We start from the raw sequence: 19,574 nt of genomic DNA on the forward strand, positions 1-19,574 counted from the left end.
CTACTTCCACGCCGACATTGTCAACAACCCAACCATCCAACAATTCGTCTACGACTAGCTTTTCTCCAACAACGACGTCAATTTCATCAATTTCAAGTACTTCACCTCAAACTACCACATCTCTCTCGTCATCTTCCTTATCGATTTCGGCTCCAAGCTTTACTTCAAGAACAACAATCACAACCAGCAGCTCAAAGTCTTCGTCAGAAGAAGTGACTGAGGAACCAACAACAGAGACCAAAACATCTGCTCCCTCTTCGTTACCTTCAACCACTCAACAGACCGCAAATTCATCTACTTCCATTTCTTCTCCTGCAATATCACCAATTTCAACTTCATCAAGTACTTCATCTCCGTCTACCACATCTCCGTCTACCACATCTTTCTCGTCATCTTCACCATCGAGTTCAATCCCAAGCACTACTTCAAAACCCACAATCACAACCAGCATATCAAAGCCTTCGAGAGAAGAAGTTACTGAGGAACCAACAACAGAGACCAAAACATCTGCTCCCTCTTCGTTACCTTCAACCACTCAACAGACCGCAAATTCATCTACTTCCATTTCTTCTCCTGCAGCATCACCAATTTCAACTTCATCAAGTACTTCATCTCCGTCTACCACATCTCCTTCTACCACATCTTTCTCGTCATCTCCTTCATCGAGTTCGATCCCAAGCGCTATTTCAAAAACCACAATCACAACCAGCAGCTCAAAGTCTTCAACAGAAGAAGTGACTGAGGAACCAACAACAGAGACAGAAACATCAGCTTCCTCTTCGTTACCTTCAACCACGCAACAGACCACAAGATCATCTACTTTCGTTTCTTCTCCTGCAACATCACCATTTTCAACTTCTTCGAGTACTTCATCACCGACAACCACATCTCCGACTACCACATCTTTCTCGTCATCTTCACCATCGAGTTCGATCCCAAGCACTACTTCAAAACCCACAATCACAGCCAGCACATCAAAGCCTTCGACAGAAGAAGTGACTGAGGAACCAACAACAGAAACATCAGCTTCCTCTTCGCTACCTTCAACCACGCAAGAGACGACAAGATCATCTACTACCATTTATTTTTCTGGAACATCACCAATTTCAACTTTATCAAACACTTCATCTCCGACTACCACATCTCCGACTACCACATCTTTTTCGTCATCTTCATCATCGAATTCGATTACAAGCACTACTTCAAAAGCCACAATCAAAAGCAGCGGCTCAAAGTCTCCGACAGAAGAAGTGACTGAGGAACCAACAACAGAGACCGAAACATCTGCTTCCTCTTCGTTACCTTCAACCGCTCAACAGACTGCAACTTCATCTTCTTCCATTTCTTCTCCTGCAATATCACCAATTTCAACTTCATCAAGTACTTCATCTCCGTCTACAACATCTCCGTCTACCACATCTTTCTCGTCATCTCCTTCATCGAGTTCGATCCCAAGCGCTACTTCAAAAACCACAATCAGAACCAGCAGCTCAAAGCCTTCGACAGAAGAAGTGACTGAGGAACCAACAACAGAGACAGAAACATCAGCTTCCTCTTCGCTACCTTCAACCACGCAACAGATGACAAGACAATCTACTACCATTTATTATTCTGGAACATCGCCAATTTCAACTTCATCCAGCACTTCATCTCAGACTACCACATCTCCGACTACCACATCTTTCTCGTCATCTTCACCATCGGATTCGATCCCAAGCACTACTTCGAAAACCACAATCAAAACCAGCGGCTCAAAGTCTCCGACAGAAGAAGTGACTGAGGAACCAACAACAGAGACCGAAACATCTGCTACCTCTTCGTTACCTTCAACCACTCAACAGACCACAAATTCATCTACTTCCATTTCTTCTCCTGCAACATCACCACTTTCAACTTCTTCAAGTACTTCATCTCCGACTACCGCATCTCTGACTACCACATCTTTCCCGTCATCTTCACCATCGGGTTCAATCCCAAGCAATACTTCAAAACCCACAATCACAACCAGCATCTCAAAGCCTTCGACAGAAGAAGTGACTGAGGAACCAACAACAGAGACAGAAACATCAGCTTCCTCTTCATTACCTTCAACCACGCAACAGACGACAAGATCATCTACTACCATTTATTCTTCTGGAACATCACCAATTTCAACTTCATCAAGTACTTCAACACCGACTACAATATCTCCGACTACCACACCTTTCTCGTCATCTTCTCCATCAAGTTCGATCCCAAGCACTACTTCAAAAACCACAATAACGACCAGTAGCTCAAAGAATTCGACAGAAGAAGTGACTGAGGAATCAACAGCAGAGACGGAAACATCAGCTTCCTCTTCGTTACCTTCAACCACGCAACAGACGACAAGATCATCGACTACCATTTCTTCTGCTGCAACATCACCAATTTCAAATTCAAATCTTTCATCTCCGTCTACTACATCTCCGACTACCACATCTTTCTCGTCATTTTCTTCATCGAGTTCGACCCCAATCACTACTTCAAAAACCACAATCACGACCAGTAGCTCAAAGAATGCGACAGAAGAAGTGACTGAGGAACCAACAACAGAGACCGAAACGTCTGCTTCCTCTTCGTCACCTTCAACCACAAAACAGCCGACAAGATCAACTACTACCATTTATTCTTCTGGAACATTACTAATTTCAACTTCATCAAGTACTTCGTCTCCGACTACCACATCTCCGACTACCACATCTTTCTCGTCATCTTCTCCATCAAGTTCGATCCCAACCACTATTTCAAAAACCACAATCACAACCAGCAGCTCAAAGTCTTCTACAAAAGAATTGACTGAGGAACCCACAACAGAGACAGAAACATCAGCTTCCTCTTCGTTACCTTCAACCACGCAACAGACGACAAGATCATCTACTACCATTTATTCTTCTGGAACATCACCAATTTCAACTTCAAGTACTTCATCTCCGTCTACCACATCTCCGACTGCCACATCTTTCTCGTCATCTCCCTCATCGAGTTCGATCCCAACCCTTACTTCAAAAACCACAATCACAACGAGCAGTTTAAAGACTTCGACAGAAGAAGTGACTGAGGAACCAACAACAGAGACAGAAACATCAGCTTCCTCTTCGTTACCTTCAACCACGCAACAGACGACAAGATCATCTACTACCGTTTATTCTTCTGGAACATCACTAATTTCAACTCCATCAACTACTTCGTCTCTGACTACCACATCTCCAACTACCACATCTTTCTCGTCATCTTCTCCATCAAGTTCGATCCCAAGCACTACTTCAAAAACCACAATCACAACCAGCAGCTCAAAGTCTTCGACAGAAGAACTGACTGAGGAACCCACAACAGAGACAGAAACATCAGCTTCCTCTTCGTTACCTTCAACCACGCAACAGACGACTAGATCATCTACTACCATTTATTCTTCTGGAACATCACCAATTTCAACTTCTTCAAATACTTCATCACTGATTACCACGTCTCTGACTACATCATCTTTCTCGTCATCTTCACCATCGAGTTCGATTCCGAGCACTACTTCAAAAACCACAATCAAAACGAGCAGCTCAAAGTCTTCGACAGAAGAAGTGACTGAGGAGCCGAAAACAGAGACAGAAACATTAGCTTCCTCTTCGATACCTTCAACCGCGCAAAAGACGACAAGATCATCTACTACCGTTTCTTCTCCTGTGACATCACCAATTTCAACTTCAAGTACTTCATCTCCGTCTACCACATCTCCGACTACCACATCTTTCTCGTCATCTTTTTCATCGAGTTCGATGCCAATCACTACTTCAAAAACCACAATCTCAACGAGCATCTCAAAGTCTTCGACAGCAGAAGTGACTGAGGAACCCACAACAGAGACCGAAACATCTGCTTCCTCTTCGTTACCTTCAACCACTCAACAGACCACAAGATCATCTACTTCCATTTCTTCTCCTGCAACATCACCAATTTCAACTTCAACTAATTCTTCTCCGTCCACCACATCGCCGACTACCATATCTTTCTCGTCATCTTCTCCATCGAGTTCGATCCCAATCACTACTTCAAAGACCACAATCTCAACGAGCAGCTCGAAGTCTTCGACAGAAGAAGTGACTGAGGAACCAACAACAGAGACCGAAACATCTGCTTCCTCTTCGTTACCTTCAACCACTCAACAGACCACAAGATCATCTACTTCCATTTCTTCTCCTGCAACATCACCAGTTTCAACTTCTTCAAGTACTTCATCACCGACTACCACATCTCCGTCTACCACATCTTTCTCGTCATCTACTTCATCGAGTTCGATCCCAATCACTACTTCAAAAACCACAATCACAACGAGCAGCTCAAAGTCTTCGACAGAAGAAGTGACTGAGGAACCAACAACAGAGACCGAAACGTCTGCTTCCTCTTCGTTACCGTCAACCACGCAACAGACGACAAGAACATCTACTACCATTTATTCTTCTGGAACATCACTAATTTCAACTTTATCAAGTGCTTCGTCTCCGACTACCACATCTCCGACTACCACATCTTTCTCGTCATCTTCTTCATCAAGTTCGATCCCCAGCACTACTTCAAAAACCTCAATCACGACCAGTAGCTCAAAGAATTCGATAGAAGAACTGACTGAGGAGCCAACGACAGAGACAGAAACATCAGCTTCCTCTTCGTTACCTTCAACCGCGCAACAGACGACAAGATCATCTACTACCATTTCTTCTCCTGCAACATCACCAATTTCAACTTCAAGTACTTCATCTCCGTCTACCACATCTCCGTCTACCACATCTTTCTCGTCATCTACTTCATCGAGTTCGATCCCAATCACTACTTCAAAAACCACAATCACAACGAGCAGCTCAAAGTCTTCGACAGAAGAAGTGACTGAGGAACCAACAACAGAGACCGAAACGTCTGCTTCCTCTTCGTTACCGTCAACCACGCAACAGACGACAAGAACATCTACTACCATTTATTCTTCTGGAACATCACTAATTTCAACTTTATCATGTGCTTCGTCTCCGACTACCACATCTCCGACTACCACATCTTTCTCGTCATCTTCTCAATCAAGTTCTATCCCAAGCACTACTTCAAAAACCACAATCACAACCAGCAGCTCAAAGTCTTCGACAGAAGAAGTGACTGAGGAACCAACAACAGAGACCGAAACGTCTGCTTCCTCTTCGTTACCGTCAACCACGCAACAGACGACAAGATCATCTACTTCCATTTCTTCTCCTTCAACATCACCAATTTCAACTTCATCAAGTATTTCATCTCCGACTACCACATCTCCGTCTACCACATCTTTCTCGTTATCTTCTCCATCAAGTTCGCTCCCAAGCACTACTTCAAAAACCACAATCACGACCAGTAGCTCAAAGAGTTCGACAGGCGAAGTGACTGAGGAACCAACAACAGAGACCGAAACGTCTGCTTCCTCTTCGTTACCTTCAACCACTCAACATACCACAAGATCATCTACTTCCATTTCCTCTCCTTCAACATCACCAATTTCAACTTCATCAAGTACTTCGTCTCCGACTACCACATCTCCGACTACCACATCTCCGACTACCACACCTTTCTGGTCATCTTCTCCATCAAGTTCGCTCCCAAGCACTACTTCAAAAACCAAAACCACAATCACGACCAGTAGCTCAAAGAATGCGGCAGAAGAAGTGACTGAGGAGCTAACAACAGAGACAGAAACATCAGCTTCCTCATCGCTACCTTCAACCACGCAACACACGACAGGATCATCTACTACCATTTCTTCTCCTGCAACATCGCCAATTTCAACTTCAAGTACTTCATCTCCGTCTACCACATCTCCGACTACCACATCTATCTCGTCATCCCCTTCATCGAGTTCGATCTCAATCACTAATTCAAAAACCACAATCACAACAAGCAGCTCAAAGTCTTCGACAGAAGAAGTGACTGAGGAACCAACAACAGAGACCGAAACGTCTGCTTCCTCTTCGTTACCTTCAACCACTCAACATACCACAAGATCATATACTTCCATTTCTTCTCCTTTAACATCACCAATTTCAACTTCATCAAGTACTTCGTCTCGTACTACCACATCTCCGACTACCAGATCTCCGACTACCACATCTTTCTCGTCATCTTCTCCATCAAGTTCGCTCCCAAGCACTACTTCAAAAACCACAATCACGACCAGTAGCTCAAAGAATTCGGCAGAAGAAGTGACTGAGGAGCCAACAACAGAGACAGAAACATCAGCTTCCTCATCGTTACCTTCAACCACGCAACACACGACAGGATCATCTACTACCATTTCTTCTCCTGCAACATCACCAGTTTCAACTACAAGTACTTCATCTCCGTCTACCACATCTCCGACTACCACATCTATCTCGTCATCCTCTTCATCGAGTTCGATCTCAATCACTACTTCAAAAACCACAATCACAACAAGCAGCTCAAAGTCTTCGACAGAAGAAGTGACTGAGGAACCAATAACAGAGACCGAAACATCTGCTTCCTCTTCGTTACCTCCAACCACTCAACAGACCACAAGATCATCTACTTCCATTTCTTCTCCTGCAACATCGCCAATTTCCACTTCAAGTACTTCATCTCCGTCTACCACATCTCCGACTACCACATCTATCTCGTCATCCTTTTCATCGAGTTCGATCCCAATCAGTACTTCAAAAACCACAATCACGACCAGTAGCTCAAAGTCTTCGACAGAAGAAGTGACTGAGGAACCAATAACAGAGACCGAAACATCTGCTTCCTCTTCGTTATCTTCAACCACTCAACAGACCACAAGATCATCTACTTCCATTTCTTCTCCTGCAACATCACCAATTCCAACTTCCAGTACCTCATCTCCGTCTACCACATCTCCGACTACCACATATTTCTCGTCATCTTCTTCATCGAGTTCGATCCCAATCACTACTTCAAAAACCACAATCACAACCAGCAGCTCAAAGTCTTCGACAGAAGAAGTGACTGAGGAACCAACAACAGAGACCGAAACGTCTGCTTCCTCTTCGTTACCGTCAACCACGCAACAGACGACAAGATCATCTACTTCCATTTCTTCTCCTTCAACATCACCAATTTCAACTTCATCAAGTATTTCATCTCCGACTACCACATCTCCGACTACCACATCTTTCTCGTTATCTTCTCCATCAAGTACGCTCCCAAGCACTACTTCAAAAACCACAATCACGACCAGTAGCTCAAAGAGTTCGACAGGCGAAGTGACTGAGGAACCAACAACAGAGACCGAAACGTCTGCTTCCTCTTCGTTACCTTCAACCACTCAACATACCACAAGATCATCTACTTCCATTGCCTCTCCTTCAACATCACCAATTTCAACTTCATCAAGTACTTCGTCTCCGACTACCACATCTCCTACTACCACATCTCCGACTACCACACCTTTCTCGTCATCTTCTCCATCAAGTTCGCTCCCAAGCACTACTTCAAAAACCAAAACCACAATCACGACCAGTAGCTCAAAGAATGCGGCAGAAGAAGTGACTGAGGAGCTAACAACAGAGACAGAAACATCAGCTTCCTCATCGCTACCTTCAACCACGCAACACACGACAGGATCATCTACTACCATTTCTTCTCCTGCAACATCGCCAATTTCAACTTCAAGTACTTCATCTCCGTCTACCACATCTCCGACTACCACATCTATCTCGTCATCCCCTTCATCGAGTTCGATCTCAATCACTAATTCAAAAACCACAATCACAACAAGCAGCTCAAAGTCTTCGACAGAAGAAGTGACTGAGGAACCAACAACAGAGACCGAAACGTCTGCTTCCTCTTCGTTACCTTCAACCACTCAACATACCACAAGATCATATACTTCCATTTCTTCTCCTTTAACATCACCAATTTCAACTTCATCAAGTACTTCGTCTCCGACTACCACATCTCCGACTACCAGATCTCCGACTACCACATCCTTCTCGTCATCTTCTCCATCAAGTTCGCTCCCAAGCACTACAAAAACCACAATCACGACCAGTAGCTCAAAGAATTCGGCAGAAGTGACTGAGGAGCCAACAACAGAGACAGAAACATCAGCTTCCTCATCGTTACCTTCAACCACGCAACACACGACAGGATCATCTACTACCATTTCTTCTCCTGCAACATCACCAGTTTCAACTTCAAGTACTTCATCTCCGTCTACCACATCTCCGACTACCACATCTATCTCGTCATCCTTTTCATCGAGTTCGATCCCAATCAGTACTTCAAAAACCACAATCACGACCAGTAGCTCAAAGTCTTCGACAGAAGAAGTGACTGAGGAACCAATAACAGAGACCGAAACATCTGCTTCCTCTTCGTTATCTTCAACCACTCAACAGACCACAAGATCATCTACTTCCATTTCTTCTCCTGCAACATCACCAATTCCAACTTCCAGTACCTCATCTCCGTCTACCACATCTCCGACTACCACATATTTCTCGTCATCTTCTTCATCGAGTTCGATCCCAATCACTACTTCAAAAACCACAATCACAACAAGCAGCTCAAAGTCTTCGACAGAAGAAGTGACTGAGGAACCAACAACAGAGACCGAAACATCTGCTTCCTCTTCGTTACCTTCAACCACTCAACAGACCACAAGGTCATCTACTTCCATTTCTTCTCCTGCAACATCGCCAATTTCAACTTCAAGTACTTCATCTCCGTCTACCACATCTCCGACTACCTCATCTATCTCGTCATCCTCTTCATCGAGTTCGATCCCAATCAGTACTTCAAAAACCCCAATCACGACCAGTAGCTCAAAGTCTTCGACAGAAGAAGTGACTGAGGAGCCAACAACAGAGACCGAAACATCTGCTTCCTCTTCGTTATCTTCAACCACTCAACAGACCACAAGATCATCTACTTCCATTTCTTCTCCTGCAACATCACCAATTTCAACTTCCAGTACCTCATCTCCGTCTACCACATCTCCGACTACCACATATTTCTCGTCATCTTCTTCATCGAGTTCGATCCCAATCACTACTTCAAAAACCACAATCACAACGAGCAGCTCAAAGTCTTCGACAGAAGAAGTGACTGAGGAACCAACAACAGAGACCGAAACATCTGCTTCCTCTTCGTTACCTTCAACCACGCAACAGACTACAAGATCATCTACTACCATTTATTCTTCTGGAACATCACCAATTTCAACTTATTCAAGTACTTCATCACTGACTACCACATCTCCGACTACCACACCTTTCTCATCTTCTCCATCGAGTTCGATCCCAAGCACTACTTCAAAGACCACAATCACAACAAGCAGCTCAAAGTCTTCGACAGAAGAAGTGACTGAGGAACCAACAACAGAGACCGAAATATCTGCTTCCTCTTCGTTACCTTCAACCACTCAACAGACCACAAGATCATCTACTTCCATTTCTTCTCCTGCAACATCACCAATTTCAGCTTCAAGCACTTCATCTCCGTCTACCACATCTCCGACTACCACATCCAACTCGTCATCCTCTTCATCGAGTTCGATCTCAATTACTACTTCAAAAACCACAATCACAACAAGCAGCTCAAAGTCTTCGACAGAAGAAGTGACTGAGGAACCAACAACAGAGACCGAAACATCTGCTTCCTCTTCGTTCTCTTCAACCACTCAACAGACCACAAGATCATCTACTTCCATTTCTTCTCATGCAACATCACCAATTTCAACTTCCAGTACCTCATCTCCGTCTACCACATCTCCGACTACCACATCTATCTCGTCATTCTCTTCATCGAATTCGATCCCAATCACTACTTCAAAAACCACAATTACGACCAGTAGCTCAAAGTCTTCGACAGAAGAAGTGTCTGAGGAACCAACAACAGAGACCGAAACATCTGCTTCCTCTTCGTTATCTTCAACCACTCAACAGACCACAAGATCATCTACTTCCATTTCTTCTCATGCAACATCACCAATTTCAACTTCAAGTTTTTCATCTCCGTCTACCACATCTCCGACTACCACATCTATCTCGTCATCCTCTTCATCGAGTTCGATCCCAATCACTACTTCAAAAACCACAATTACGACCAGTAGCTCAAAGTCGTCGACAGAAGAAGTGACTGAGGAACCAACAACAGAGACCGAAACATCTGCTTCCTCTTCGTTACCTTCAACCACTCAACAGACAACAAGATCATCTACTTCCATTTCTTCTCCTGCAACATCACCAATTTCAGCTTCAAGCACTTCATCTCCGTCTACCACATCTCCGACTACCACATCTAACTCGTCATCCTCTTCATCGAGTTCGATCTCAATTACTACTTCAAAAACCACAATCACAACAAGCAGCTCAAAGTCTTCGACAGAAGAAGTGACTGAGGAACCAACAACAGAGACCGAAACATCTGCTTCCTCTTCGTTCTCTTCAACCACTCAACAGACCACAAGATCATCTACTTCCATTTCTTCTCATGCAACATCACCAATTTCAACTTCCAGTACCTCATCTCCGTCTACCACATCTCCGACTACCACATCTATCTCGTCATCCTCTTCATCGAATTCGATCCCAATCACTACTTCAAAAACCACAATTACGACCAGTAGCTCAAAGTCTTCGACAGAAGAAGTGTCTGAGGAACCAACAACAGAGACCGAAACATCTGCTTCCTCTTCGTTATCTTCAACCACTCAACAGACCACAAGATCATCTACTTCCATTTCTTCTCATGCAACATCACCAATTTCAACTTCAAGTTTTTCATCTCCGTCTACCACATCTCCGACTACCACATCTATCTCGTCATCCTCTTCATCGAGTTCGATCCCAATCACTACTTCAAAAACCACAATTACGACCAGCAGCTCAAAGTCTTCGACAGAAGAAGTGACTGAGGAACCAACAACAGAGACCAAAACATCTGCTTCCTCTTCGTTATCTTCAACCACTCAACAGACCACAAGATCATCTACTTCCATTTCTTCTCATGCAACATCACCAATTTCAACTTCAAGTTTTTCATCTCCGTCTACCACATCTCCGACTACCACATCTATCTCGTCATCCTCTTCATCGAGTTCGATCCCAATCATTACTTCAAAAATCACAATCACAACAAGCAGCTCAAAGTCTTCGACAGAAGAAGTGACTGAGGAACCAACAACAGAGACCGAAATATCTGCTTCCTCTTCGTTACCTTCAACCACTCAACAGACCACAAGATCATCTACTTCCATTTCTTCTCCTGCAACATCACCAATTTCAACTTCAAGTTTTTCATCTCCGTCTACCACATCTCCGACTACCACATCTTTCTCGTCATCCTCTTCATCGAGTTCGATCCCAATCACTACTTCAAAAACCACAATTACGACCAGTAGCTCAAAGTCTTCGACAGAAGAAGTGACTGAGGAACCAACAGCAAAGACGGAAACATCATCTTCCTCTTCGTTACCTTCAACCACGCAACAGACGACAAGATCATCTACTACCATTTATTCTTCTGGAACATCGCCAATTTCAGCTTATTCAAGTACTTCTTCACTGACTACCACATCTCCGACTACCACACCTTTCTCGTCATCTTCTCCATCGAGTTCGATCCCAAACACTACTTCAAAAACCACAATCACAACCAGCAGCTCAAAGTCTTCGACGGAAGAAGTGACTGAGGAACCAACAACAGAGACCGAAACATCTTCTTCCTCTTCGTTACCTTCAACCACTCAACAGACCACAAGATCATCTACTTCCATTTCTTCTCCTTCATCATCACCAATTTCAACTTCATCAAGTACTTCGTCTCCGACTACCACATCTCCGACTACCATATCTCTGACTACCACATCTTTCTCGTCATCTTCTCCATCAAGTTCGCTCCCAAGCACTACTTCAAAAACCACAATCACGACCAGTAGCTCAAAGAATTCGGCAGAAGAAGTGACTGAGGAGCCAACAACAGAGACAGAAACATCAGCTTCCTCATCGTTACCTTCAACCACGCAACACACGACAGGATCATCTACTACCATTTCTTCTCCTGCAACATCACCAATTTCAACTTCAAGTACTTCATCTCCGTCTACCACATCTCCGACTACCACATCTATCTCGTCATCCTCTTCATCGAGTTCGATCCCAATCACTACTTCAAACACGACAATCACGACCAGTAGCTCAAAGTCTTCGACAGAAGAAGTGACTGAGGAACCAACAACAGAGACCGAAACATCTGCTTCCTCTTCGTTATCTTCAACCACTCAACAGACCCCAAGATCATCTACTTCCATTTCTTCTCCTGCAACATCACCAATTTCAACTTCCAGTACCTCATCTCCGTCTACCACATCTCCGACTACTACATATTTCTCGTCATCTTCTTCATCGAGTTCGATCCCAATCACTACTTCAAAAACCGCAATCACAACGAGCAGCTCAAAGTCTTCGATAGAAGAAGTGACTGAGGAACCAACAACAGAGACCGAAACATCTGCTTCCTTTTCGTTACCTTCAACCACGCAACAGACGACAAGACGATCTACTACCATTTATTCTTCTGGAACATCACCAATTTCAACCTATTCAAGTACTTCATCACTGACTACCACATCTCCGACTACCACACCTTTCTCGCCATCTTCTCCATCGAGTTCGATCCCAAGCACTACTTCAAAAACCACAATCACAACAAGCAGCTCAAAGTCTTCGACAGAAGAAGTGACTGAGGAACCAACAACAGAGACCGAAACATCTGCTTCCTCTTCGCTGCCTTCAACCACTCAACAGACCACAAGATCATCTACTTCCATTTCTTCTCTTGCAACATCAACAATTTCAACTTCAATTTTTTCATCTCCGTCTACCACATCTCCGACTACCACCTCTATCTTGTCATCCTCTTCATCGAGTTCGATCCCAATCACTACTTCAAAAACCACAATCACGACCAGGAGCTCAAAATCTTCGACAGAAGAAGTGACTGAGGAACCAACAACAGAGACCGAAACATCTGCTTCCTCTTCGTTATCTTCAACCACTCAACAGACCACAAGATCATCTACTTCCATTTCTTCTCATGCAACATCACCAATTTCAACTTCCAGTACCTCATCTCCGTCTACCACATCTCCGACTACCACATATTTCTCGTCATCTTCTTCATCGAGTTCGATTCCAATCACTACTTCAAAAACCACAATCACAACGAGCAGCTCAAAGTCTTCGACAGAAGAAGTGACTGAGGAACCAACAGCAGAGACGGAAACATCATCTTCCTCTTCGTTACCTTCAACCACGCAACAGACGACAAGATCATCTACTACCATTTATTCTTCTGGAACATCACCAATTTCAACTTATTCAAGTACCTTATCACTGACTACCACATCTCCGACTACCACACCTTTCTCGTCATCTTCTCCATCGAGTTCGATCCCAAGCACTACTTCAAAAACCACAATCACAACCAGCAGCTCAAAGTCTGCGACAGAAGAAGTGACTGAGGAACCAACAGCAGAGACGGAAACATCATCTTCCTCTTCGTTACCTTCAACCACGCAACAGACGACAAGATCATCTACTACCATTCATTCTTCTGGAACATCACCAATTTCAACTTATTCAGGTATTTCTTCTCCGTCTACCACATCTCCAACTGCAACATCTTTCTCGTCATCTTCTTCATCGAGTTCGATCCCAATCACTACTTCAAAAACCACAATCGCAACCAGCAGCTCAAAGTCTTCGACAGAAGAAATGACAGAGGAACCAACAACAGAGACAGAAACATCAGTTTCCTCTTCGTTACCTTCAACCACGCAACAGACGACAAGATCATCTACTGCCATTTCTTCTCCTGCAACATCACCAATTTCAACTTCATCAAGTACTTCATCTCCGTCTACCACATCTCCGTCTACCACATCTTTCTCGTCATCTCCTTCATCGAGTTCGATCCCAATCACTACTTCGTTACCTTCAACCACGCAACAGACCACAAGATCATCTACTACCTTTTCTTCTCCTACGACGCCATCAATTTCATCCTCTTCAAGTTCTTCACCTCTGACTACCACATCTCCAACTCCAAGTTTTACTTCAAAGACCGTAATCACAACCAACAGCTCAAAGTCTTCGTCAGAAGAAGTGACAGAGGAACCAACAGCAGAGACAGAAACATCCACTTCGTCTTCGTTTCCTTCAACCACGCAATATACCTCAACATTATCTACAACCAGCTCTTTGTCATCAACGTCATCTCTTTCACCTTCTTCCGTTTTAAGCACTACTTGGAAAACAACAGCTACAACCAGCAGCAGTTTTAGCCTTTGGTCTTTGGAGACTAGCCAAGAGACGACAAATGAGGGGAAAACTTCTTTATCCAAAACAACAGCGTCAACATCGCAGCCATTTAGTACGTTTATTTTTTTCGATGACAGAGTCATTTCCCAAATTTTGCCTAGTATTATTTTTTTGAGAAAGTCTTAAATTAACTTACAGGGTCTTACCGGTTTTTCTAAGTCAGTCTGGGTCTGGTGGCTCGGGTCTGAGACCTTAACCTGGGAAGGTCTTTATTTAAATTACCTACGTGTGGCTATGAAAGCATCTCCCTGCTCTTTCGATGAGAAAAATTTTGTTGTATTTGATTGGATAGTTCTTGTTCTTCCCGCTGTAATTAGGTACATTGCCAAAAAAAATTTTAAAAAAATTGAACATTTTCCCAGCTTTAAAATATTTCTTGGTATTGGCGCTAAAAAATTAAGACAAAGTTTGGTTTTTATTAACGTCGCAACGTATTTTTATCGATATTTCTGCTTTTCTACAGTAAAAGTCAAACGCAATCAATGTGTAGTTATTTGAGATAAATGAATTTTTTACTAAATTTACGTATGCTTCAGCTGTTTGTTGAACAAATTCGTTTAATGCTACCCAGATTGAGGTCGCGCTGATTGCCTCTGATCAGACCGTCCCAGACCGAAATGACCTCTGATCAGAATATTGTGCGCTCGAAATATTGTCCCAGACCACCCGGGCCAAGGTTTCACCCCTATTTAACCCCTAATTAGCGGGGATTAGGGTTAATCCGTTTTCAACTCCTATTTATTGGCGAAAAGAGTGTGAGAATGTAATTTAGAGAGTTTAAGAGAGAATACTTTTACGTTTTACTAACACTTTGTATATTATTCTCTCAGTAGACTGCTCGCAACATAAAGGGATTTTTGATTGTACTGGCAGTATAATTTTTGTGTAATGTATACATACCAACTGTAGAAGTAACGGAAAAGCTCAAATTTTTAATTTTTTGGTTCATGTGCTGAACAGTTTTTTTTCCTCGAGGAAACTGAACGTGAACTCATCTTAAGACTGTCGAAGGCTCAGAAGTCTGGACATGAACGCACTAAAACCTGGTGAAATTAATAAAATCTGATGAACGCACGAAAGTCTGTTGAAGCTCGAAAGTCTGGACATGAACGCACGAAAGTTGGTTGAACGCACAAAAATTGGTTGAACGCACGATAATTGGGTGAACGCACGAAAGTCTGGACATGAACGCACAAAAATCGGTTGAACGCACGAAAATTGGGTGAACGCACGAAAATCTGGACATGAACGCACGAAAGTCTGGACATGAACGCACAAAAATCGGTTGAACGCACAAAAATTGGGTGAACGCACGAAAGTCTGGACATGAACGCACGAAAGTCTGTCGAACGCACGAAAGTCTGGACATAGGCAACTTCCGTCTGGGACGGTCTGGACATAGGTACTTTCCGTCTGGGACGGTCTGGACATACTTGCTTCCGTCTGGGTCCTCAACCTGGGTCATAACAAGATTATTACTCTAGGAAACTGAAAACTGGAAAATTGGTTAAAAACGCTTTTTGAATGAAAACGCTTGGTGAAAAAAATGTAGATAAATATGACGAGGCAATCAAAATAACTACCACTGCCCTAGACAAACTGAGCATCATATGCATCATCTGACAATAGTCTTGCAAGGTGTTCGCAGCTATAACCGTCCCAGTTTGCCTAGGGTAGTGTATAAACCAGTCTTTGGAACTAAAATTTAAAAATTCTCGATCAAAGACAGTTCGCTGGATATTTTTGTTTAAAACATTTTGAAAAAGGTCAACAAAGTTCACTTTACAGTTTAAATTTTATCGGTATAAAAATGTCTTTGTTGATCTGTTTCATATTCGGAAAACAAAAGATTGAGATTTGATGAAAAACATTGGTTAGATTTTTCTGAAAAATACCTATTGCAAAGAAACGTAGTTACCTTAAAGCTATAAGATGCTCTGCTGCTCTCTAAATTTAACTGCTGAGAACTTTTTTTTCAAAACAGAAAAATAATTTTCAACAGATTTCTCATAAAAATGTACTTTAATCCTGAAGAAATTATTTGCTTCATTTTTAGTGTATCTTTTTTAAAGTTTGGGAATATACTCAAAATTCTACAGAAAACCCGACATCTTTTTTTTAAAAAAAATCATTGAACTGTAAAAGAGGAACGTAATTTTATAGTTATATAATTTGCTATATAATTTCATACAACAAGAACCCGTTAGAAAAAAGCGAAAAAGTTATCTCATTTTCAAATTTTGTTGACAGGAAAAGGTTCTCCCTGTTTTAGTTGGTTCTCCAAAAATGAACGTTTTCGGATAAACGTTTTTCTCCTACATGCTGCTGGAAGTTGAATTTAGAAACATATAAAAGGAAAAAAATAGAATCCTTGGCAAACAATTTTGTATGAATTTTCAATGACAAGCTGTAGTTTATTGTATTCAGTCATAAAGAAATAAAAGTGTCTGAATGTTCATTTCTTGTCCTGACAGAGTTATGACAAGACTACGAACAAACGATTCCTGACATTTGCAAAAAGTAGCAACTGAAGATTACCACGTTCGAAAGACAACTATATAGACGATTTCTTATGCTGTAAGTCAGTCATACTGACCATAAGTAATGTTGCAAAACGAGCGTACCAAAAACTTCGTAAGCTAAATCCGAACTTAACAACTAGTAAATATAGTTGGCAAATTGGAAGAAAAAGGCTGCGATAGCTTTATAGAGGTGCTGTCTCAGAAAGCAAATAAAAAACACCGAAGGGAAAATTTCATTTTTTACTGGTTACTGAGATTTTGTATAAAATATTATTTGACTTGTGTATTTCCAATTCGAGTATGCTTAATGGAAATTTTATTTTTCAGTTGAGTAAGCAACGTTTCAAGTTTTCGGCAAAAAATTTCAAGTGAACAAAATCAATTTGAGAGTGAGGCAAAGTCATTTTGAGAATAAGCTAAGTCATTTGTGACCAAAGACTTAATCTCACGAAAAATGACATCACGCTCGCAATTTAGCTGTAATAGCATGAATAAAAGGATAAAATCTGAATTTGAAGTGAAAGTGACGTCATATAGTGGTAAAAATCTTGACTGCAAAATGAAAAACTTGGCACGAAATGTCAAAAAAATTGAAATAAACAATGACCTGAACATTAGATTATTTTCAGCAACGTCAAAAGGTTAGCATTTAATAAAACTAAATGCGCAATAATAAACAAAAAGTAGAAAAACAACCTTAAAATTATCAAAAAAAACTTCAGTTTTTCCAAAACCTTAGTCTTAAATATTCTCACTAAGAAAAATATTTTGATAAGTACTGAAACTATGCGTCCTTAGAATTCATGCACCGAATTTGTAGAAATCAAAGAGTAGTAAAGTAAAATGCCGCAAAAATTAAGAAGTGTGGCAGAAATTAAGAAATTTGCGGAAAAAGTTAAGAAAACTAGGAACGCAAAACTTAAACTCAAAATCTCAAAAAAAACACACGTAACTGTTTGCTAAAATCATCAAAAACTGAATAAAGTAGCAATCTGGTTATAGCAAATGAGAGGTGTTGTTATTGAGGCTAAGCGAAGTACCATAAAAGACAACAAAAAATACTGCTTATTTTCGATAAGAAAAATAAAAATAAAAAAATAAAAATTGTCGTAAATAAAACAGCGGTAAAAATTAGACTGAGTTATAACCCAACACAATAACATTAAATACGGCAAAAAAATCAAAGATTTGCTAAGAAATTATATACTTAAATAGTGTAAATGTCATTGAAATTTTGAAATTTTGAGCTTTTTGAGATTTTGAGATTTTGAGCTTTTTGAAATGTCCTTGAGCTTTTTGAGATTTCAGCTTAAAAAAGAAAATATTTTGATTCATTTATACCCAAAAAAAATGCAAACCATGAGATCTGTCGTTATTGAAACTGCGTGATAAGAAAGCAAATTCATTAGCAAATATTAGCAAAATTCAAATATTCGCCAATATTTAAAAAAAAGACACAGTATCCATTTCAAGGCGGCAAATAGCAATGAACTAAGACGTCTTTTGTCAGTCAACTTGATTCGTCTCATCAGCGGCACATGAGTTTGTCTTCAATAATAGAGACAGAACTCACAATTTTCCTTAAAAACGTTTTAAATCGAATAGTGTCATGTCATAGACTCCATTTGATATTACCCGAGAAGTTTTTACTGAATCACTTCTGTCTCATTAGCAAACGATGAGATCTCTCATTATTGAGACATAGCAATATGACATCAAATAAGTCCAAGCGCAAAAATTCACTAATATACTTCGACAACAATTAGTGAAAATCCTAGAAATTATTAGCTTCGAACTAAAACGGTTTATCAAATTAATTAACCTTCTTTGACAACCAATGACACTTGCGTTTATAAGACTAAGTTAAAAACTCACATAATGAGGCAATGCGACAGAACTCAAAAATCAAAAATATTTTCCTCTAAACAAATTAACTCAAACAAATTATCAAACAAACCAGAATTATAGAAACCATTACCTATAAACTTAAACGAGTATTTTGAATCACTTATGCCTCGTTAACAACGACACAATCTATCATTAATGACACTACGTGAAAAAAAAACATAGCTGGCAGATTGCAAGAAAACAGCCGCAATAGCTTCCTAGATGTGCAGTCTAAAAAAACAGTAAAAAAGACAGACCAAAAAAGTTCGTCTTATCATTGAAGGCTGATATGTTATATTTTTATTAGGAATCTGTATAAGTTATTATTTCCTTTATTAGCTGCTCTCAAATAACCTTCATTTAGAGTGACACACGCCCATTTGACCTTATCTCTTTGAATTAAAGTAAATAAAAGTCAATTTCAAAGTCAGGAAATTATTTTTGAGAGTGAGGTAAGTCAAGAGGTAAGTCAAATTTAATCACGCGAATGGACAAAAAACCCGCTCACTAAGAGCAAAAAATCCTGTCACGCATGTACTTCAGTTGAAATTTCATGAACGAATGAACAAAAAGCAGATTTGAAGTGGTTGTGACATCATTTGGTCGTAACAAAAACCGTGACAACGAAATAAAAAACACAGCCGGAAGAATTCCGGAAGCGACTCGAAGCGTCAAAACTTCACTAACCGTAATTGCAGCGGAAGCCACTACCTTTTGTATTAACTATTAACCCACTGCCTCTCCAGGTCTTCTCTAAAAAATGGGGAAATTTAAACAACTG

General features: G+C 41.2%; 1 protein-coding gene across 1 annotated transcript in view; it reads left to right on the forward strand.

Moving 5' to 3' along the window:
• Positions 1 to 19,574, forward strand: part of LOC142343046 (uncharacterized) — a 174,991-nt gene that overhangs the window by 108,949 nt on the left and 46,468 nt on the right. Inside the window, exon 31 of the mRNA XM_075394732.1 lies at positions 2 to 14,436. Within this exon, the coding sequence (XP_075250847.1) occupies positions 2 to 14,436 (14,435 nt within the window). The remainder of the gene's footprint in view (position 1; positions 14,437 to 19,574) is intronic.

Source organism: Convolutriloba macropyga, chromosome 7, assembly GCF_964194025.1.
Source record: "Convolutriloba macropyga chromosome 7, txConMacr16.3, whole genome shotgun sequence".
In the NCBI taxonomy this organism is placed as follows: Eukaryota; Metazoa; Xenacoelomorpha; order Acoela; family Convolutidae; genus Convolutriloba; species Convolutriloba macropyga.